Here is a 24,161-nt window from a genome sequence, read left to right on the forward strand (position 1 = left end):
AAACTGATCCATGACACCTGGTATGCGATATATAGGCCCAACACCATAGTAGGAGAAACATGCCCATATCATGATACTTGCACCACCATGCTTCACTGTCTGGGTTAACACAGAAAACCACAAGACAAACTATGAGAATGACAGTGACAAAGACAGTGTCCACAGCGCAAACAAAAGTTCTAACAAACTGTAACAGCAAACATCAAACGGTGCTTCCTGTAGGAGGTGGTCATGATTGTAGCGGCAGTCTAATCAATATGCAGAGTTTGAAATGACATTGAAGATATATTAAATAATATGAAGGGACATGTGTTCATGTATGTGTGAGAGCTTCAGATGAGATGATATGAGATGGTGATTAAAATCAATGAATGTGATGAGCTGCATCATTGTGGTACTGCTGTCACACTTTGGGCAGGGTGCCACATATGCACAGGAAGCCCACCACCACAGCAAGCCCAACAGGCAGAACGCTCCAGCCACCACAGAAGAGGAGACATCCAACGCAAGGACAGATGACCTGAGTGTCAGCACTCTGCACCACCAGGATGCTGGGAATAATCCAGGGAATCCTGGGAAACCCAGACCAACCAGATTATGAACAGGCACATCAAATACTGTACATGCCAGAGGGGGCTACCACTGTGTACTCGAGATAATGGACACAGACCCTTAGTGCCAAAAACTCACAGTTCCCCAAAGCGCACAGGAGTGTTGGGGGGTGACCCGCCTGAGACTGCCCATTGGGGCGAGAGTAGACACCCCCCCTACCACCACTGCACCTGCCAAGACCACCGAGCTGCAATGAACAATAAGGCATGGAGGCGAGCCACCAGTGCCATACACACCAGAATAATCTGACTTAAAAAAAAAAAATCATACACTGAAAAATTATGACCTCTTCTGCGGATTAAAAATACTACTTCAACTTGTCAAAAAAAAAAAATTGCCTTCATTGACATTTGTTTGCTTCTACCAACAGCGCCTGCAGCAGGCTGACTGTGCCTTTCAATGGGCGGAGCTTCAGGAGATCCTGCTGGGGGAGGAGTCAGATCTACTTGACAACAGGATTTTACTTGATGACAGAAATAGAAAGAGTGACAGGAAGCAGGTAAAGATCAACTTCTTGTTTCATCTACACAGTGACAACATAAAAGTAGCTTGAAGTGGTTGGCCAACTTTTTGTTTGCTTGTTTATTTGTTTTGTTTCCTTTAAAGTCTGTTGCAGTAGAAACGGATTAGAGTACTTGTTTGTTTCATGAGCACAGGTCTTAAGCCCTGTATATACTGCACAATTTCTGGCTGTTTCAGACAAAAGATTAGCATTGTGAGAGAAATGTGGTGAGAGCCTCAACATCTTTAGTTGTGGCTCTGAAAACAGTGGTCTCATGTCACACTGTGACAGGTTCAGGGACAGCCGTTATCACATTTGACATTTTTACAAAGCGACAGACTTGTAAAAAAAAAACACACACCATTTAGAATTCTGCAACTTATATCTCGGATGGATCCTTAGTTTGCAGTTTAAAATCACATAATTTAGTCCCCCCCCCAGGAGAAAAGGGCAGCCAAGGTGTGGACCTGTCCTTTCAATTACAAAAACACTTTGTCAGTGTGATGTATGACACACGAGCCTACGCTAAGCGTTAACTGGTCAAATTAATGCCGATGTCTCACTGGACCATGAAGCATCATTTCAGTCTTATCAGAGTTTAAAAGTAAGAAATTGCTAGACATCCAGCTTTTCACTGATGCAAGGCAATCTTCTAAGGATTTTATGTGGATGAGATTACCAGCAGTTATCAGCATGTGTAACTGAGTATCATAATCATAGCAATGAAAGGTAATCCCAAAACACCGCAATATGTGCCCAAGGGGTGCTGTATGAAGGCATGGTATGAAGGCTGTATGAAAAGCAGGGGGCCCAAGATGGACCCCTGTGGAACCCCAAATTTCATGCCACTAAGGTTAGAGGTAGTGTTATTGTACAAAACACAGTGAGAACGACTGGTCAGGTATAATGTCAACCATGCAAGGGCATTCCCAGTAATCCCAAAATGATTTTCCAGCCTATCGAGTAGAATATGATGATCCATGGTATCAAACGCAGCACTAAGCAAGGTGTAGTGGCTGGGTTAAAGCATGTTGGGATATGTTTAACCTGTTTAATCTGTCGTCTATTTTCTTCTCAAAGTAATCCTAGAAATCTTGTGCATACACTCTGCACACAGCCACATAAAATTATGTATAATTGCAACACAAAAAATAGTAATTAAACAAAAGTAATAGCTAATGAAACTAATAAACAAAACTGCAATAACACCAGTTTGTTCCGTATTTCAGTGGTGTTTTTCGTTGTGGCTGTGTGAAGATTGAGAAACAGGTAGGCATTCAGTGTTCACATGGGGCTCTGGACTTTAAACTAGGGTTTATAACAAATGCAAAACATATGACTTTACATTATTAATGTCAAGGTTCACAAAGCTGGCAAAGCTTGACCTTATTCCTACCAGAAACTGTGCTACCAACACACTAACGGTCACACCTCTACACCTCTCTGTGATTACTTCATTCGGGTCTACGATGTATGTGTGCCATCCACTTCTCCTCAGTGGCTGCCTCTACTCTATTTTAACTTAGCACATTCTTCTCTCTAGAGGTTAACGATGCAGAGTCTCTCTGTTCCACACTGAGCTCTTACCTGGATAGCCGATGTCGGTCTGCAGGTCTACCAGACCTGTTTGCACTAACCAGCCGTTCCCATGAGTCAGTGATTCCTTCTGATTGCTGTGGACTGAAATCGGAGCGGCTGAGTGAAAAAGGCTCAAATTCATGAAGACCTGCTGATCTCTCAAGCTACCACACACGTGTGTTGTCCTCATCTAGTGTATCTGCTGCAACAACTGCCTTCTATAATGTCAGAATCAACAGTCTCACACTGAAAAGTTATTTTCCACCTGCAAATCTCTACTCAGCCCACTATCACCTCCCCCACGTGTCAACCTCACAGCTGATATATTTGCCTCTTTCTTCACTGATAAAGTGGCAGCGATCAGTAGTCAGTTCTGTGAGTGACTTAGTCACAACCTCTCTCCCTGAGATAAGGGTGCAATTAAAAACTCAACGTCGCAGTCTAAAAATATGGCTTTCGCTATCTCTTTTTTGCTGAAAGTGCAACAAATACCCCAATATGCAGCAGTCCCACTGCATATACTTCTTTGTGTCCTCTGGTTTTTGACACATCATTTCGGGAATTTACCCCTATCTCCGAGAGCGAGGTCTCTAAAATCTTGACATGGAACTTATCCCACTACATGCCCACTGGACCCTATTCCTACCACTCTTCTTCAAACCATATCTCCTACCATCATGCCAGCAATCACACGTCTTCTAAATGCTTCTCTGTCTTCTGGTACATTTTCTACCTTTTTTTTTAAATGGCCCAGGTAACATCTGTGCTTAAACAGCCTCAATTCTACTGAGGTTGAGAACTGACAGCCTATCTCTCATTCTCATGTAAAGCTATTGAAAGAGCAGTTTTTCTAACAGGTCACAGATTTCCTCTCATGGAATGACCTTCTTGATCAAAATCAAACTTTAAAAGTGGCCACTATGCTGAAACAACTCTACTGTCTGTGACAGTAGCCTTAAAAACTGCAAGAGCAGCAGCTCAGTGAGTCCTGTCTCACTGTGCATTGATTTAGTGTATCATGGTTAAGACAGTCACCTACATCTCGCTGCTTGTCCACAGGACTGGCCAAAAGCTCTGTGCTTGGGCCCCTATTCTTTGGTATATACACCACCTCCCTGAGTCCAGTTACTATATGCTCTCATGACTTATCACTGCTTCTTAGATGATACCCAACTCTGTCATTCCCACCATATAACCCCATGGTCTCAGTGCATAGCTCTGATTGTCTTTCAGATATATATTCATGGATGAAGTAACATCACCTTCAACTAAATCTCTTTAAGACAGAACTGCTGGTCTTCCTGGCCAAACAATCTATTGATCACAACATCAACAGAAATTTCACCTCTGTCTCTCACTCCAGCCGGAGTGGCAGGAAACCCAGGGGTCATGATTGATAGCCAGCAGTACTTCATGGACCATGTTGCCTCTGCCTCTCGTTTGTGCCTCTCCACACTACTTAACATAAGGAAAATCAGGCTGTACCTAGCTCAGTATTCCACCCAACTCCTCATACAGGCGATGGTTATTTATCTCCTCAACTACTGCAATTTTTTCTAACGGGCCTCTTGGCTTGGCATGGTGAAGCCCCTACAGATGATCCACAATGTGGCGGTACTTCTGGTTTTCAATCACTACCTTTGCTGCCCTCATCAGATTCAAGTCATCAGTGTTTCCCAGCAAAGTGACATCTTGGTCTGCACCCATCAACTTAATTGTTCTCGTGAAGGCATCTGTCACACCTTGGCCATCGTACTCCTCAAAGTAGCGGCACCTAGCACAACCATTTCTACAAGCGAGTCAATCGAGAGTGTTCTCATTTTTGGTTGTCCAACGGTAGAGCAAGCTACCTGATATGATCAGAGCAGAGCTATCTTTCACTGCCTTCAAGAAACTCTTGAAAACCCAGCTCTACCTGTTCTTCTGGCAACCCCAATGTACTTAACTCACATTTACATTCTTTTCTCTTTCTTCCTTTCATTGCTTAAATTTTTTTCACTGTTTATTTATTTATTTATTTTGATTGCCATTAGCTGCAGCAGAGCTGCAGCTACCCCTCCATGGGGTCCATACATAAATTAAAAATGCATTCAAAAGTATAAAAGTAAAAAAAAATTCCAATTACATTACTCATCATACATGGTCAAGTCTACACACATAAAAAAAAGTCTATATATGTATAAAGATACACCAACAAATACAACCACTCCATGTACAGATAAGCAGATTTAACCCAGATTGCTCGTTATTTTAATAAATGCAGTTTTTGAAGTTTTTATTAATAACATTCATTTGAAGTGAGTTTGATATGATCAGGTAATAAATTCCATTCCTTCATACCCCTAAAGATGACAGTGTTCTTAATGGCATTAGTTCTAGCTGCAGGTAGCATAAAGTTTTCTGCCACAGCATGTGTGGTTATTATCTATGATTTTCTGAACTAAAAGAAAAATTCCTAAACAAAATATAAGGTAACTTAGTGACAATAATCTTTCTAGTAAAAATGATCAGTGAATATAAAAGTCTGTCTTTGTCGAACAGCCAGTTTAAATTTTTATGCATTGTAATGATATTTGTCCTATAACTGCACTCCAGCTTGGGACTCCGGCAAGGACGGTCGCATTCCACCCCTCTCCTCTCCTCCTTTCTGTTCTCTATCTCTGCTCCGACCTTCAAAGTCCCAGCTTCACCAGATTGTGAATTCTTCAAATTAAGATTTGGATTAACCATGGAATTTATCAGCTGGCCTCTCAGTGCTTTTTTTCGACAAGGAAATCAGGGATGGGGGACCCTGCGTGCCCTGATGAAACCTACCCAGCAGGCTATGCTATTGATGCCTGAGAGAGACAGATTGTGACATGTTTGGCTTCACCCTGTGTGGAAGACATTGAGGATTTATTTCTATTCGCTTTTATGGTGGGAGGTTTGGTGCTGATTGGTTTGTGCGCTGCCCTAACCCACAGGAATATTAGCAAGACAGCTGCTTCCAGAATCTCATCCCCTCAGCTGTTCATCATGATTAATGAGTTGGGCAATGCCGTGTAATCTCAGACTGCATGAACTCTTGAACTCAAACGCAAAGTTGATGTTGGGTATTTTCTCCTCCAAACATTCTTAAAACCTTTGATAAGACAAACAGAGTCAAGAAACACCAGTGAGACAGAAAGTCAAATTAATCACGCGCGGAGTGCGGCCAGGCTGTACACCAAGGCTACACTAAAGTCTGGCCTGTGCTCCCGCTCTTTTTATTAGAGATGCCCTCATTACATCATAAAACTTGTCCTAAGGGGGGGGGGACAACGCGAGACAAGTTTCTTCCCGTAACATAAACACATGCGTCAATAAGCGCAGCTGTAAGGACAAACAGTTTCTTTCTTTTACTCTTATCGTCGGAGGTCAGCACATCTCGTTCGTCTGTTGCAGTTATCAGCTGTTGTGCATCTGCCTGGAGTGTCCTGGTCTTCACACTAAGCATCACGTCACAACAGTCAAAAACAACCTTCAGGTCTATTACTCCCAGTTCATGACTGACCCCGTCATGCTTCACTCCCAGTCGTTAGCGGCTACAAAAACAAGTTGTATAATAATAATAATAAGTACATCCAGCTCTTCATTCCCAGTTCAGATTGACCCCAGCATGCTAAAACAAGGTTGAATAACACATACATTCTCGGGGTTAGGTGCAAACAGCACAACACCGTTTTCATAAGAAAGAAGACGAAGGTACAAATGTTTAACAGTGATAACATATACATATATATATATATATAAAATCCTTAACATTTCCCACCTGTTTATCGCCTGTTAAACATATAGTAGGCATCACCCAGCTTAGTTAGTTAGTTTATTAACTTAGTTTATTCTGTCCACGTTTTTATTAATTGAACACCACCAACAGATGGAAGATTCGAATCCAGCTGCTATTTGATCAACCAGTTTATACTCGTCAGGCACTCCTCTGGGGACTCCTATTGCGTCAATATATGTTGGATTTCCTACTCCTTTCCAATCTCTTTTTACTCTATGTCTGGCTATGCCTTTCTGCCAATCCTCAGGAATAAGAGAGGCTGCATATGTCGTAACGTCTTCAGGGGTCATGGGTATGGCTTCAACTGGTAACAATAATGATATTAATGCACAATAACCTGACACATTTCGTGGCAGTCTGTCAAAGATTCTGTTATCCCCACACCACCACCATACGTCACTCCTCCCGACAGGTTTGAATGTGGGAGTACTATGGACCACATTCTTACACCAGGCGGTGTGGTTTAAGCTACCCAAAGTCTTACTTGTCCCTGTCAAGTGTACACATGTATGGTTAGCATGCCCAACTTTGCTTGAGAATAAAGGTTTAATCTTAGTCAATTTGGTCACTGGATAGATCTTGTCCCACTTAGAACAATTGTTGTTTGCCGCAATGTATGTCTGTGTCATAGCAGTCAGTAGACAGTCTTTGGGTAATGCTGCCGGTATTACCTGTAATATAGGTCTGGGTCCCATACATACAACACAGTCCTTCTTTGCTGCTAGTCCTGCTTGTTCTGCCATTAAAAGCCAATTGTTATTTTGTCCACTAATTCCTGTAGTTACTAGGAACCAGTCATCTGCCTTCATGTCTTTTGTGCCTTGTACGGACACCCCCTTTGCTTGTATGGGCACCCCCTTTGCTTGTATGGACACCCCCTTTGCTTGTATGGACACCCCCTTTGACGTACTTAATTCGGTCAATATTGGTTGCTGTACTCTATCTGTTTCACAGAGGAAGAAATGGAAATACGGATCTTTTCCTTGTTTGTATACCCAAAGGAGGAACAACCAACAGTCTCCCTCTATATCAGGTGGGAATATGGTTCCTTTTTCTGTGGTATTCACCACTATAGACAGCTTATCATCTGTTTGATACATTTTGAGAATTTGACTCTGGTACTTAGCCCACTCGGTTTGTGCCCATCTTGGTGTCCATCTACTCCATTCATCGGCTACCAACGTTTCCCATCTCCTATCTTGTTGATCGTTGGTCATATACCATGAGAAACTATTTCCGTAATTAGTCCCTCTGTCACCATCCGGCATTCCATGGGTAAGAGCACTATATGGTACAGAGATGATCACAGAAGTATTTCTAGGAATGCAGGCTTGTACACCAAATCGGTACACATTATTCCCATCACAGCTATGTACTGTGGCATTTATTATCGGACTGGGGTCTTCGTTACTTCTTTTTGGTCTCTGCAATCTGCGGATGTGATCCTTATTATCATGTCCCGTGCTCATGGCTTTTAATAATAATCCCAATTCAAAAAAGAAAAGTAGCATAACAAGGACTGTCCGTGGGGTCCAGAAACCCTCGTTCTTTTTATTTTTTTCTTTCGCCATTTCTGCACACTACAGCACACCTATGTTCAGAACAGTGGCTTCTTAACGTCTTCTGCTAGCTTTCGTGTCTAACCTGGATCTTAACACCAAGCTCACACACTATTACTAGTCTTGTCCTACTGTTCTTACTGTTTGTCTGTGTCTGCAGAAATGACTTTCTTACAGTGAGTTAAATGAATCCATGTACTTCTTTCCCCAATTTTCAAAGCTGTGGGTGTTGTGAGTAGTACTTGATAGGGCCCTTCCCATTTAGGTGAATGCCAGTGTTTTCTCTTGATGCTTCTTATCAACACCCAGTCTCCAGGTACCACTTTAGGGTCCTCCTGTGGAGAAATGGGATCATCAGTGTTTGGAACTCTCCCTCGTTGTCCTTCTAACATTTTTCTCATGTAATCCGCCAAATTGGCTTCCTCAGGTACATCCCAAATTTGTCCATAATATGGCAATCGATATTTTCTGCCAAACAATGTTTCATACGGTGTCAACCCCATGGTACTAGTTATGTTTATATACATTTTTACCAAATCTACACAATGCGTCCATGGTCTGCCTGTTTCCTCCATTGTCTTTCTAAGTCTGTTTTTTACTGTTCCATTCATCCTTTCCACTAATCCGGCGCTTTGTGGATGATAAGCACAATGATTTTTGAGATTAACCTGTAGCGCTTCTCCTACGTATTGCACTATTGTATTAACAAAATGCGCTCCATTATCTGAATAGACTGTTTCTGGTATTCCAAATCGTGGGATGATGTCTTTGCATAATGCTTTAGCCACTGTAAGTGAATCTGCATGTTTTGTAGGGAACAATTCTACCCATTTTGAGAAGGCATCAATTATGACTAAACAAAATTCCTTCCCTTCATGTTTACTCAGCTGTATATAATCCATATGAATCACTTGAAAGGGATATTGTGGTGTTGGAAATTTACCTCTTTGGGGTCTCAAATTGCCTTGTGAGTTGTGTTTTGCACATATCATGCATGCTCTACAATGCTGTTTTGCATATGCATCGAACCCATAAAGACAAAAAATAGATTGCAATTGCGATATCATACCCCCTGATGAGACATGCGTCACGCCATGGCTCATAATAGCTGCCCATTTAAACATATTTTTTGGCAATATGGGTTTCTTTTGTGGTCATACGTACAAGTCATTTGCATACGTAGCTCCTTTAGCTATCCACATTTGTTTTTCTCTGTCAGTTGCCTGCTGTTGCATGTCAGCAAGCAGTGTATGACCTAAATGCAAATCTGGAGTAGTTTCCTGTACAACAAAAATAGAAGAAGCTGCTGCTGCCTCTTTTGCTGCTCTGTCAGCAAAATCATTTCCTTTTGAAACACTGTCAGAGCCTTTGGTGTGAGCCGCACATTTGCATATAGCAATTTGTTGAGGCAACTTCACAGCTTGCAGTAGGGCAGTTAGGAGAGTGGCATGAGTCACTGGCTTTCCAGATGATGTCACCATTCCACGCTCCTCCCACAGTTTTGCAAACACATGCACTGTGCTGAAAGCGTACTGGCTGTCTGTATAAATTGATACGGCCGTACCTTGAAACAGATAGCAAGCTGCAGTTAAAGCAACTAATTCAGCTGCTTGTGCTGAAAATGACGATGGCAATGAAGCAGAATCTAATACTTCTGAATTTGTGACGACAGCATATCCAGATTGCGTTTGTCCATAAGCATTTTTAGTGGAAGAACCATCCACATACACGATTGTACTGTTTGGGATGGGTGTGTCCCGGAGGTCTGGGCGTGCTTTCGTACAGACCGTAGCTACATCAAGACAATTGTGCGGCTCACCATCCTCAGGTAAAGGTATCAATGTGGATGGATTCAATGTTGTACAGCGCTCTACCGTAAGGTGTGGTTGTGATAATAGCAAGGACATGCACGAAAGATGTCTTGCTGGGGACAAAAGGCTCATGTTTGTCTGCAACAGAAGTGCAGAAACTGCATGTGGAACTTTCAGTGTCAACTGATGGAATAGAACAACATTACTGCTACTTTGAACAGCCATAGAGGCTGCAACAACAGCCTGTACACATGGTGGAAGAAACACCAGTGAGACAGAAAGTCAAATTAATCACGCGCGGAGTGCGGCCAGGCTGTACACCAAGGCTACACTAAAGTCTGGCCTGTGCTCCCGCTCTTTTTATTAGAGATGCCCTCATTACATCATAAAACTTGTCCTAAGGGGGGGGGGGAACAACGCGAGACAAGTTTCTTCCCGTAACATAAACACATGCGTCAATAAGCGCAGCTGTAAGGACAAACAGTTTCTTTCTTTTACTCTTATCGTCGGAGGTCAGCACATCTCGTTCGTCTGTTGCAGTTATCAGCTGTTGTGCATCTGCCTGGAGTGTCCTGGTCTTCACACTAAGCATCACGTCACAACAGTCAAAAACAACCTTCAGGTCTATTACTCCCAGTTCATGACTGACCCCATCATGCTTCACTCCCAGTCGTTAGCGGCTACAAAAACAAGTTGTATAATAATAATAATAAGTACATCCAGCTCTTCATTCCCAGTTCAGATTGACCCCAGCATGCTAAAACAAGGTTGAATAACACATACATTCTCGGGGTTAGGTGCAAACAGCACAACACCGTTTTCATAAGAAAGAAGACGAAGGTACAAATGTTTAACAGTGATAACATATATATATATATATATATATAAAATCCTTAACAGTTGATACCATCTTGGAGCATATACGCTGCATTGCAAAGGAATGTGCTGCTGAGGACCGAAGAATATTCTTCATAAATTTGGACTCTAGATGGTCAGAGGTGCAGTAAATGGAATTCTGTATCTCTCCGCCTAACATCAACATGCTCCTGAAGGCCAAATACCCTGCTCTTCCGCCAGCAGGATCTACAGCCTTGGTGAAGGAATTCGGCCCCCCTTCTCATCTATCTCCCCCCCAGCCTGCTCTTGCCTAGCAACATCAGACTTTACACACACACACGGACAAAAATTGACTGAAACTTAACTCATCTGCACACGACGCATGTCTCCATCCCTCCATCCCTATTACCCCCCCACCCCTCCCCCCGTGTCTCTCTACTCCCCTCACCCTGGCTTCCTCCCTGCCACGTCGAAGGCAGTACGGTTTTTACTGCTGCAGCCTTCAACCCCCTAGCTGAGTGGCGTGGGCCCCTCTTGCTGCAGCCTTCACCCACTTTGCCTCAATTCAGATGACGGACTGCTTCAAGTTTAGTGCACATAAACAATGTCAAATGTATATGTGTTGTCTTTAATTCTGATGTGTGCCATTATTACGGTAAACAAATAATAATTGTGGATTAATTGCTGTATCTTGTCTGAAGTAATTGGAGTGTAATCGTAATTTCGTTGTTGTTGCACTCGTGTAATGACAATGACAATAAATCTCATCTCTCTCTAAGTGCTATACGAACAGCCCTATTTTGAATAATCTGTAATTTGTTTATCATTTCTCCAGTGGCATTTGACCAAACTGCTGGGCAATAGTCCAGGTATACTAATAGTAATGCTTTAATAGCATAATTCATTGTAGTTCAACTTAGAAACCTTGCATCTCTTCTCATAATCGATATACCCCTGCAAATTTTTACAAAAATATTATACATTTTTTTCCATGATCATTTTGAGTCTACCGTTACACCCAACAGCTTGGTCTCGTGAACTTGATTTACAACCCCAATTCCAATGAACTTGGGATGTTGTGTAAAATGTAAATAAAAACAGAATACAATGATTTGCAAATCCTCTTCAACCTATTTTCAGTTGAATACACCACAAAGACAAGATATGTAATGTTCAAATCGATAAACTTTATTGTTTTTGTGCAAATATTTGTTCATTTTGAAATGGATGCCTACAACATGTTTCAAAAAAGCTGGGACAGGACAACAAAAGACTGGGAAAGTTGATGAATGCTCAAACACCACCTGTTTGGAACATTCCACAGGTGAACAGTTTAATTGGAAACAGGTGAGTGTCATGATTGGGTATAAAAGGAGCATCCCCAAAAGTCTCAGCCATTCACAAGCAAAGATGGGGCAAGGATCACCACTTTGTGAACAACTGCGTGAAAAAAGAGTCCAACAGTTTAAGAACAATGTTTCTCAATGTTCAATTGCAAGGAATTTAGGGATTCCATCATCAACAGTCCATAATATAATCAGAAGTTTCAGAGAATCTGGAGGACTTCCTACACGTAAGCGTCAAGGCTGAAAACCAACATTGAATGCCCGTGACCCTCGATTCCTCAGGCGGCACTGCATTAAAAACTGACATCATTGTGTAAAGGATCTTACCGTGTGGGCTCAGGAACACTTCAGAAAAACATTGTCAGTTCACACAGTTCGTTTCTACAGCTACAAGTGCAAGTTAAAACTCTACCATGCAAAGTGAAGCCATACGTCAACAACATCCAGAAATGCTGCCGCCTTCTCTGAGCCCGAGCTCATTTGAAATGGACAGACACAAAGTGGAAAAGTGTGCTGTGGTCTGATGAGTCCACATTTCAAATTGTTTTTGGAAATCATGGATGTCGGGTCCTCTGGACAAAAGAGGAAAAAGACTATCCAGATTGTTACCAGCTCAAAGTTCAAAAATCAGCATCTGTGATGGTATGGAGGTGTGTTAGTGCCCATGACATAAGCAGCTTACACATCTGTGATGTCACCATCAATGCTGAAAGGTACATACAGGTTTTGGAGCAACACATGCTGCTATCCAAGCAACAGCTTTTTCAGGGACGTCCCTGCTTATTTCAACAAGACAAATTACAACAGCATGGCTTCGTTGTAAAAGAGTGCGGGTACTAGACTGGCCTGCCTGCAGTCCAGACCTGTCGCCCATTGAAAATGTGTGGCGCATTATGAAGGGCAAAATACAACAACGTAGACCCCGGACTGTTGAACAACTGAAGTCATACATTAAGCAAGAATGGGAAAGAATTCCACCCACAAAGCTTCAACAATTACTGTCCTCAGTTCCCAAACGCTTATTCAGTGTTGTTAGAAGGAAAGGTGATATAATACAGTGGTAAACATACCACTGCCCCAGCTTTTTTGAAACGTGTTGTAGGCATCCATTTCAAAATGAGCAAATCTTTACACAAAAACAATAAAGTTTATCAGTTTGAACATTAAATATCTTGTATTTGTGGTGTATTCAATTAAATATAGGTCAAAGAGGATTTGCAAATCATTGTATTCTGTTTTTATTTACATTTTATACAATGTCCCAACTTCATTGGAATTGGGGTTGTATTATTATATTAATTTTAATGTTTAATACAGGGTTTATCATAATAACAAAACTGGAGCTAATAATCATGCAGTTAGTCTTTACTGTATTTAACACTAGCTTGTTAGATGTTACCCAGTCAACTACATTGTGCAGTTCCATATTCAAAACAGTTTCTGAATCATTGTGTGAGCGTGCTGATGTATATATGGTTGAATCATCTGCACACATCACTATACTAGCTGTATCTAAAATTTATGGTAAATCATTCGTGAAAATTGTAAATCGTAATGGACCGAGGCAACTCCCTTGTGACACTCCACATACTACACTCCTGGTGATTGAGAAGCTGCCATTAAACAACACTGTTCTGTTAAATAGATAGCTATAAAACCAAGTAAGAGCTTATAGCTCAAAACCATAACAAGCAAGTTTTTCCAATAACAAATTATGGTCAATGATCGAGAAACACAGTACCAACTATATTCTTTTCAACCTTTCTGAACCAATCATTGGATATATGAGTCAACGCCGTGGCAGTGGAGTGAGTCTTTCTATATGCGTTTTGGAAATCTGTGATTAAGTTATTAGAAGAAAAATAGTTATTAATTTGCTCATATACAATAGACTCCATAATTTTTCATAACACAGGTAGAATACTTATGGGGTGACTAAAGTTGAGAACGGAAGTTTCTTATTTTTCGGTAGTGGGATAATTTTAGCCTGTTTTCATGCTTGCGGACATGTATTGCAAGTAAAGCTGAGGTTTATTATATGGGCTAAAACAGGAGCAATACAGTCTTTACAGGATTTCAGGAATTCCTTTACCTTATTTGTAATTACTTTTTCAAATTTAAACTTGGTGTTTTTATTTTTTGTAATTTTGTTACAATAGATATGATTTAACATTACTTGGATTAGGCATATTTTCTTTTAATTTGTCTAGTTTGCTTATAAAATAATCATTGATATAATTAGCAATAAGGCTTTGTTATGAATTTATTATCTACCTCAAGAAAGGACAGATTGATTTTATTTTTCTTTCCTGTCAGCTGATTTAAAACATTCCATATCTTTTTACTGTCAGTTCCTGCTTTCTGAACTCAATTCTCAAAAAAATGTTTTTTTTTTTTCTTTTTGTGGAGGTTGGAGACAGAGTTCCTCATTTTACAATAAAGGTCCCAGTCAGATTTATTTCCTTTTATAATTGCTGTCTTTTTCATCTGATCTCTCACTTTAATAGTCTTTAATTTCATCATCTAACCAGGGTGTGATGATATTCCTGACAGTAAACTTCTTCAAAGGAGCATGAATTTCAACTAAAGGAAGGAATACGAGGTCTGTTAGAAAAGTATCGAACCTTTTTATTTTTTTTTTTCCAAAAACCTGATGGATTTGAATCACGTGTGCTTGCATGAGCAAACCTTGAACCTTCATGCACATGTGTGAACTTTTTCATCCCTGTCGATTGCATCATTTTCTGGTAAGCAGCCTTTGTGTGAGGACGTGTGTAGTGCGCTCGGCGGATTTTCATTTCAAGGGAAAAGACGGAACGACTGGAGCAGCACCACATCAGATTTTGCCAGAAACTGGGTGACAGCCAGGTGGAAACCATTCGGATGATTCAGACGGCTTTCGGTGACTTTTCAGTCATGTGACTATCCGAGAAATTGTGGAAGAGGTGGGCATGTCACAGCATGTCCTGTGAGACTTCAACACGGTGGCGCTTTTGCAGCTTCGCCTGAATTTCACAGCCACTCTTTTCATGGCCAGATCTTCTGTCACAGTGGAATGTACCGAAAAAGTGCTGATGTCCACCTCTTCCGCAATTTCTCGGATAGTCACACGACAGTCCCGCATCACCACAGCATTCACTTTGGAAATGATCTGGTCATTTCAGCATGTTGATGGCCGACCGGAGCATGGCTCGCTCTCCACCATTGTGCAGACGTCTTTAAACCGGTTGTACCGCTCCTTAATCTGTGTGATGCCCACAGCATCGTCATCAAAAGCCGTCTGAATCTTCTGAATGGTTTCCACCTGGCTGTCGCCCAGTTTCTGGCAAAATTTGATGCGGCGCTGCTCCAGTCGTTCTGTCTTTTTCCTTGAAGTGAAAATCCACCAAGCGCACTACACGTGTCCTCACACAAAGGCTGCTTACCAGAAAATGATGCAATCGACAGGTGTGAAAAAGTTCACGCATGCGCACGAAGGTTCAAGGTTTGCTCATGCAAGCACACGTGATTCAAATCCATCAGGTTTTTGCAAAAAATAAAAAGGTCCGATACTTTTCTAACAGACCTCGTAAGATATTAAATATTGAAAGTGCAATTTCAGGATTATGAATAGCTAACACCTCAGACCAGCATATGGCTTTCACATCATCAACAAATTTCTCATTATTAAACATTTTATATGACCTCTTGAATATTACTGTGGGTTGAGGTCTACCTACCATCGTAGCTAATACAATTATGATCAGGTTATGATCACTACAGCCAATGGGAACATAAATTGCTTTACTACAACACTCAGGAGAATTGGTAAAAATGTGATCAATACATGTTGATATTCTGGCACCATCATTTTTAAAATGTATCAGGCATTGACATTAAGCTTTTTAGTGTACTTGTCCATAGGACAAGTAACCCTGGCAGTATTTCTGTCATGTTGACAGTGTAGCTTTTTTTTCCCAACATTTTTGAGTGGAATTGCATACTTATTTAAAAAAAACAACAATAATATAACCCCTAATTGTCTTGTTTGAACAAGAGCTAAATCTGGACTGATTTGATTGTCAAATCAGAATCAAATTTATTGCCAAGTAAGTTCTCACAAGTAATTTGATGGGTTGTCATTAGTGCATAAACAACAATAATAAAAAGAAAATGAAAAAAAAATAATTCTGGAAGAAGTAAAGGAGTAAATTTGTTCTTTTAATGATGAAATCATGGATGAAAAACTTTCTGAATCAGTTTTTCACACTTTACTGTTTCACTGAGGCTGTGTGGTGAAAATGATCCTTAATTAAAATTGCTTCACTGCTTTTTACAGTGTGTAGCGTCTGCTGTTCACACTTTTTCCTCCTCCCTCCCTCTTTCTCTCCTCTCTCCCTGTGTGTGTGAGGGAACGAGAGACTTCACTCTCACACCGTATTTGAGCAAACTTTGGAAACATGAAGGCTTTCAACTGTAAAATAAAGCCTATAAATGAATTTCTGGAGCTATGCAAGCAGAAGGAGCTCTTTTTATCTGAAGACTTTGACAGTTTTTTTTTTTGGGGGGGGGGGGGGGGTTCCCCATTGTGCTCTCTGAGCTGCAGCCTGCCGGCGGGGGACAGACAAGCGGGCAGTTCAGCACAAACAGCCTGGCTGGATTTTAGAAAACTACCTGAGAGCAGAGCAGAGCAGAGTGTGATGGCGCTTTCAGAACACTGATGGCACGGCGCCATTTTTCCATTGTCTGGGGAGAACCCTGTGATATCATGTTTTCTGATTGTCCGCTGCGTGGAGAGTGGCGGGAAAAACCGAAGACGCTTTCTTGCGAGTTGCGAGACAACACGTGATGTAAATAAGAAAACAAAAAGGCGGCAGTCAGGTATTTTAGTTCTGAGCGATGAAAATAAAGAATTTGAACGTTTTAAACTAAAAAAAAAATAAAAAAAAATGCCACTTGCCTGCTTGGACAACGATTTAGAGCTATTGCCTGTCCGATCACATTTTCCACTTGTCCCGGACAATCAGACAAGTGTTAATGTCAATGGTAGTGTGTTGTTGTAGGTTTATTAATAACCTGAGTAAATCCACATGTAGTAGTAACAGTAAACAACTCATTTTTTAAATGGCAGTTTTTAGCGAACCAGTCAATGTTAAAGTCACCCATAAAGTAAGTACCCTGACCCACAGCAGTATAGGTGTCCAACATTTCACAGATTGTATCTAAATATTCACAATTACCATTTGGTGGTCGATAACAGCAACCCAGCAAAATCGGCTTAAGGTAAATAAACTTGCAAGCATAGCACTTCAATGTTAAATTTTATCATATCATTTCTGATTACTTTGTGGATTTAATATGTAATATTTAGATAATATTTATGATAGTATTTATTGTTATACTGAAGTTTGCCTTTGAAATGCTGGTTGATTATGATTACTCTGTTGTAAGTCACATTGGATTAAAAAAAATCTAAATGTGTGTAAAGAAATGTGATCATTAAGTTGTGTAACAACCTGTGCATTGATGCAAAACTGCATCACAGACAGGAAACACACCGTGAACTGAAAAAGAAAGTTTACGAGGTCTATTAGAAAAGTATCCAACCTTATTTAAAAAAAAAAAAACATATGGATTTGAATCACGTGTGATTGCGTGAGCCAACCTTGAACTTTCATGCGCATGCATGATTTTTTTCACGCCTATTGGTTGCGTCATTTGCCTGTGAGGAGTGGTCCAGCCCTCTCGGCGGATTTTCATTGTCAGGGAAATGGCTGAGAGACTGCCGCTTTGCTTGATGAAATTTTTTTAGAAACAAGCTGGGACATGCCTTTCAGTGCTTACCAGTTGAGTGAGTATCAGAGAAATTGTGGAGAGCTGAACATGTCCCAGCTTGTCCTTCTGGCACTCCGAAACGGAGGTGTTCTTTGTCTCTGTTCTTTGTCTCTCTTGCCGCTCCTTTCCATGACAAAAAGTCCTTGTTAAAAGTGGAATGTGCCGTTCATTTTCAAACTGGACACTGTGTTTTATCCGGGACGTCATCTGGACTAGCACAGGAATTGTGAAAAGACGTGGACATCAGCACTTTTTCGACAAATTGAGACAGACGTGCGGAGGAATTCGCGCAAAGCAACGCCGTGATGAAACATCACAGAACATGTTCTGGCATGTCCAGGCTCGTCCACAATTTCCTGGATAATCACTCGACTGAAAAACCACCAACAGCTGTCTGAACGCCATCTCAAAGCCGTCCTGTGAGACCAAAACGGAGGTGGTTTTGTGTCAGTCCAGCAGCAAATTCATCGTGACGCGCGAAGCGTCCGCTCGGCTTTCCATGACAAAATCTCTTGTTAAAAGTGAAATCTGCAGGAAAATAGTTGATGTCCAGCTCTTGTGATAACCAGAGAAATTGCACACGATGGTCACGGATCCACAGAGCGATCCGTTTAGAAATGAAATGGTCGCTCAGCCTGTCGATTGCAGCTGGAGCGCGGCGCGCCCCACAGCTGCTGTGGGCCATCCTTAAAGGGACAGTAACATCCCTTAATGTCTTTGAAGCCCATAAAATTTTCACCAAAAACCACCTGAATTTCTCGAATGGTGTCCACATGGATGTGCCTCACAGTTTCTAAAAAAAATTTGTTCAAGCAAAGCGGCAGTCTCTCAGCCATTTCCCTGACAATGAAAATCCACCGAGAGGGCTGGACCACTCCTCACTCAAAGCCTGCTCACAGGCGAATGACGCAGCCGACAGGCGTGAAAAAAATCACACATGCGCATGAAGGTTCAAAGTTGGCTCACGCAAGCACACGTGATTCAAATCCATATGTTTTTGTTTTTTGTTTTTTTTAATAAGGTCGGATACTTTTCTGATAGACCTCGTATATCTGGGCCAAAGTACACAGCACGTGTGACAGTAAAAGTACAGTTAGGAACAAACCAAATGGTGTTTCTGCTAACACTGAAAAGAATACCAGATGATAGGTTGTTGTACTTTGATTCATCCTGGAATTTGCATGTGAGGTGTGGTGGTGGGGGGGGTAGGTTCTGTCAGTTTAAACAAATACATAGGCCTTTACTCCTTCAGAGATTACACTCATTAATTTTAACACATGCCTAATGAGTCTCTGCCACACACCAGTGGCTTTTAGTAGATTTCTATTAAAGCCACAGAAGGCTGCTGAAAGTGATTTCTTCATGTTGAAGACTCTGTATTTCATTCCTATTAAAGCTCTTGTCCCACCAAATAATGAACAGTGAATAATGAGTCACGTAGCATGTTTTTTTTTTTTTTTTTTGTACAAGAGGAGGTATTCAACAATCATGAGAGAATGGTGGCTCTGAGAGGCTCTTAGAGGCATTATCTTCAGTGTACGAGGCTCATCTCTGAGCGTGGTGCTAATTTCAAGAAGGTCAAAATTTAGCAACAACAGCACAGGGCAGTTTGTGTGCGACTTATTACGAGGACAAACAAAGATTTTAGAGGCATGTGTGGTGCAGACAAGGCTGGTAAAAGCACAGTATCAGAGTCCTGGCACCTACGAGTGCCTGAGAGATTATTTAGGAGAGGTTCAGCTCTCTTGGGCACATTTCCACCAATTTTGTATGCCATACGCTATATAAAATAAGTATTTTTTAGCAGATCAATCATTTTCTGTCAGAGCTTAGATGTTGAAAACACCTCTAATTGCTTCTGGAATCACAGAAGACTGCTTCTTCTGGCCCTTTTTTGTCCCTCTCTCTCCTGCTCCATGAAATGGAGGATGTATTTGGAACATCTTAAAATGTAGCTATTTTTATTGTAATAGCTTGGTAAAGCAGTTGCATGTTCATTCCTTCTTTATAAGCAGCTGTAAAAGAATGTTTGATAGATTTAACAACTTGTTAATGGATCCGATGAGACGCACAGTGACGCAATGACTTGCACTCAAGAAGAGCATTTACGCAAAACACCAGCTTGCAAAAGAGTAATTTTGCAGTCAATAACGGACAAACACAAAGTTAAAAGTTGGATCACGGTGTCAAATGTGTGTTTAAAGGCGTGGAAGAAATAAAGCCAGCGAGAAGGAGCGCAGAGGTGACTGTCCAGGAAAGCAGAATGCGCGCATGCAAAAGAGTGATTTTGCAGACAATAACAGATGAACACAAAGTTAAAAGTTGGATCACGGTGTCAAAATTCCACAGAAAAAATAAAGCCAGTGAGAGGAAGCGCTGAGGCGACTGTCCAGGAGCCCATGGTTCAGTTCAAGCTGGTCTGGTGCATTTAATGACGCTGGAACACAGGTGAACAGCAGCCTGAGGCACGGCGTCCACCAACGTTGCGTTAACATGGTGCTAAATGGATTATATGCAGCGGCACAAGCCATTGGAGGCTGGACGGGGCTCAAATGACAGGTCGGTCGTGGCTCACTAGAGGCTAATACCTGGCACATGTGAGATACAGAGAGGCACATAGAGGCTTCTGTATAGCGGATATGTAATAGATTAAAACGTGGATCATTCTTCAAATAATCTCTGACACACCCATGCGTGGCTCATTATTAATGGCTTATTATTTAGTGGGGCCGAGGCTTAATAGTTGTATGATTGAATTATGTGTGTGGCACATAGCTATCTGTACGTCTTAGATCCTGACTGCAGATTGCTTCTCATTCATTAAATTTGGCATTCTTAACAGGTCTATTTGATACTTCATTAAGTTTATTCCATCTGCATTTAATCATATGACATAGTCAGTGTCTGTTTGATTGCCTGTTTGGTGTCAGATGTTGTCTGAGTGCTCAGGTTCCACTTGTTTCACAGGATGTTTTTTTTAATAAAGTAGAAATGAGCCTTGAGAGTGGAGGTTAGACTTTGATGTTGAAGTGAAAGTTTAAGGGTAATGTCACACTGCTTTGATTACTTTGCTTTGGGAGAAAATTAAAGCATTGACTTCATTGTTCTGTTTTTAATTGATGAAAAAAAGGATAACATGCGCTCCATATAAACTGGAAACATGTAGCTGACGCAGTGCACAGAATCATTGAGTTAAGTTATTAAGTTAGTAAGTAATTGTATCAGGATCATTGTACCATGAAATAAAATTATATGTTACCCACCCAAAACAAGAATGTTTCATTTCAACCCTGTAACCCTGGAAGGTGATGGCACCTCTGGAGACTGCAATGAGCCACACAGGACGGTTTTGGGCCTCTCAGTTCCCACTATCGATACCAAGTTACAACCCCAATTCCATTGAAGTTGAGACATTGTGTAAAATGTAAATAAAAACAGAATATTAGGATTTCCAAATCTTCTTCAACCTATATTCAATTGAATACACCAAAAAGACAAGATATTTAATGTTCAAACTGATAAACTTTATTGTTTTTGTGCAAATATTTGCTCATTTTGAAATGGATGCCTGCAGAGGTGTCAAATCCAGCTTCAGAAGGTAAAAGTCCAGCCACATATTTGTTCCATCTTCCCAATAAACCAGCTGATTGCAATTAGTTATTCTCACAAAAACAATAAAGTTTATCAGTGGAGCATGTTTTTGGCTGTCAAAAAATGTTCCACGAATGTCACACATTTTGTCTCATGTCGTGGAGGTCACAACTGAGCATGTTGATCCTTCTTGATTAGTGATGATCCTTAATAGAGCGTGACAGTGTTCTTCTCCGGCATGCGCATAATTAAACCCTGCTGCACCGCATTCAGTTTCATTGCTGCAGTATGCTGAAGAAGGACAGTGACAGCAAGTTGGCTAGAAGTTTTGTTCGAATGCTCCTCAGCGGGCTCCTGCAGGTGTTCCACCTGCTGCTGCTGTGCCTGATGTTTGTGAAAACGAGCGAGATGAGAGCTGCGTGGAGCCACACATCTGGCTCTCTCTCCGTCTCCTCCTCCTCTCTGTTCCACTCCATGGCACAGAGCCCAACTAAGCATGCAGTCACAAAGTTCTTCTGCTGTGGATTTTGAGGAGCAAATTAGAGCGATCTGAATTGTTCAGCAGCTGATGGATGAATATGTGTGTTTGTGTGGAGACAATTCGCCTCATTCACAACGTGACAGAATGTAACGATGCGCTATTACACGCAATTGTATGCAACAGCGCGGAACATTATTCTTGACCGTGTGTAATGGTTCCTGATAATTCACCAGCAACACGTGCCATTAATCGTAACAGGTTGCAGCAGTTCCTGAGGACACTTGACGCCTCTGCCTGAAATCATCACATTCGTGATCAGTGACCAAGAATGTATACTTCGTGGCATTCGTGACTTGTCGTCATGCATAAACTCAGCATCATAATGATTAAAACAAAACATTCATGTTGTCTGCTCCATGGTTTTTCGATCCCACCTCCCCAGTGCAGGAGCTGTAGAATTTCATCCATGCATGTGGCTGTGCATTGGTGGTCTTCACTGTGTTATTGAAGATAGTAGGGATGCAAGTTTATCTCAGTTCCCTCTCCCATGAGTTCAGAGGGTGGTGACCTTGATCTACTTTTTCTGGACGCTGAGCTGTGGAGGAGTCAAACATGCATAGTGTGTGCAGGCAGCAGTCGGGGCAGGTAGAGGACATGGGCGTGTCTGGCTGTGTGCTTCAGAACTTTTTAAACCAAAACAAGTGTGGTTTGTTTTGAAAGGCTGACACCTTCAAGCGTTGTTGAATGCGACCAGATTCTCATTTCCAAGCTGCATAAACACGCTTAAAGAGCAGTGATGTAAGTGTTCAAACAGAGGATATGGCGCAATGTTGAAAATGTGAAAATACTTCATTTGAGCTGTTTGGACATAAAAGTATTTTCCAGGAGAATTTCAAAAAGAGGTCATGATGAAATATTTAGTGCTGAGGGCGTTGGCTGAAAGCTCAATGCCGTTTTGCACACTCTGAATATTTCAGTTACCGCTGCTCAGGACCTGAGTTTACCCTAATTACATTGTGTGTGTGTGTGTGTGTGTGTGTGTGTGTGTGTGTGTGTGTGTGTGTGTGTGTGTGTGTGTGTCTTCGTTAGGATCCGGTTGGCAGACAGCGAAGCAGTAACGTGTCAGTAAGGCCTCCGGACGCCTTCGCAGAGCAGGTAACAAACTTTTGTTTGTCTTCATTTTGAATTTTTCTTTCCAGCTGAATTGTTAAAAGCTGTTCCTCATCTATTTATTTTGCACATTTTGTGTTCTTAATGCTGTTGTTGTTTCTGTATTTAGCACTCAGTGACATTCAGGTTGTGTGTGATTTCTTGTTTCATTAGTTATCACACCTAACAAGTAAAGAGTGTGGACATGTTTGTGTGTATGGGAGAATATGGTGGAATTTGCTTTTTTTAAAAAGAGAGAGCGAGAAATTGCAGTTTGATCATTCTGACTTGCTAATTTGGATGAGAAAAGTAATGACACTGTGTAAAAAGTAAAGTAAAGATGAAAAGAATAAAAAGAAGGCAAGCAAAGAACAAAACCATTTCTTATCCACTGAGATAGAAATGGTCTTAGAATGTCTGCAGTTTCTGTTTGTCAATGCTAAGTGTGTTTCACTGAATTCTGTGAATGTCTCAGAAACAGGTAAGTTTGTTTGTGACTTCACTTACAGTTCAAAGAGGTCAGAACATGACGAATGGCTAAACCAGATTTTCAGTAGCATACCACCACCTTTGTTTTGTTTTTTGTGTTTTTGTCATTGGTTTGTTTTAATTTCCCCTCCATCTTCATCTTGCTGTCTTAACTACAGATCACAGCATGTCGCCCCTCCAATTCTTTACTTGTTTCCTTCTTTCAGCCCCTTTCACCATCAGTCACAGCATGTAATCTTTCATTTGTAGCATCTCTCTTTCACCATGTGTTCATTTTTTTTTATCCCAAAGTATTACTCTCTAATCTCAGTCTGGGTTACACATACAGTGCATCCAAAAAGTATTCACAGTGCTTCACTTTTTCTACATTTTATGTTACAGCCTTATTCCAGAATGGATCAAATTCATTTCTTTCATCAAAATTCTCCACAAAATACCCCATAATGACTATGTGAAAGCCTGTTTTTTTTTTGTTTGTTTGTTTGTTTGTTTTTTAAGATTTATGCAAATTTATTTTTAAAAAACCCTAACAAATCACGTGTACATAAGTATTCACAGCCTTTGCCATGAAGCTCAAAATTGAG

The 24,161-nt window shown here is 41.1% G+C and overlaps 1 protein-coding gene across 3 annotated transcripts in view; it reads left to right on the top strand.

Annotated features, from left to right (window-relative positions):
- si:zfos-2326c3.2 (misshapen-like kinase 1) overlaps positions 1-24,161 on the top strand; it is a 249,878-nt gene that overhangs the window by 118,243 nt on the left and 107,474 nt on the right. For all 3 annotated transcript variants that reach the window (XM_034182332.1, XM_034182330.1, XM_034182331.1), the window contains 2 exons: positions 983-1,111; positions 23,029-23,094. In XM_034182332.1, the coding sequence (XP_034038223.1) occupies positions 983-1,111; positions 23,029-23,094 (195 nt within the window). The remainder of the gene's footprint in view (positions 1-982; positions 1,112-23,028; positions 23,095-24,161) is intronic.

Source organism: Thalassophryne amazonica, chromosome 11 (assembly GCF_902500255.1).
Source record: "Thalassophryne amazonica chromosome 11, fThaAma1.1, whole genome shotgun sequence".
NCBI classification, from domain to species: domain Eukaryota; kingdom Metazoa; phylum Chordata; class Actinopteri; order Batrachoidiformes; family Batrachoididae; genus Thalassophryne; species Thalassophryne amazonica.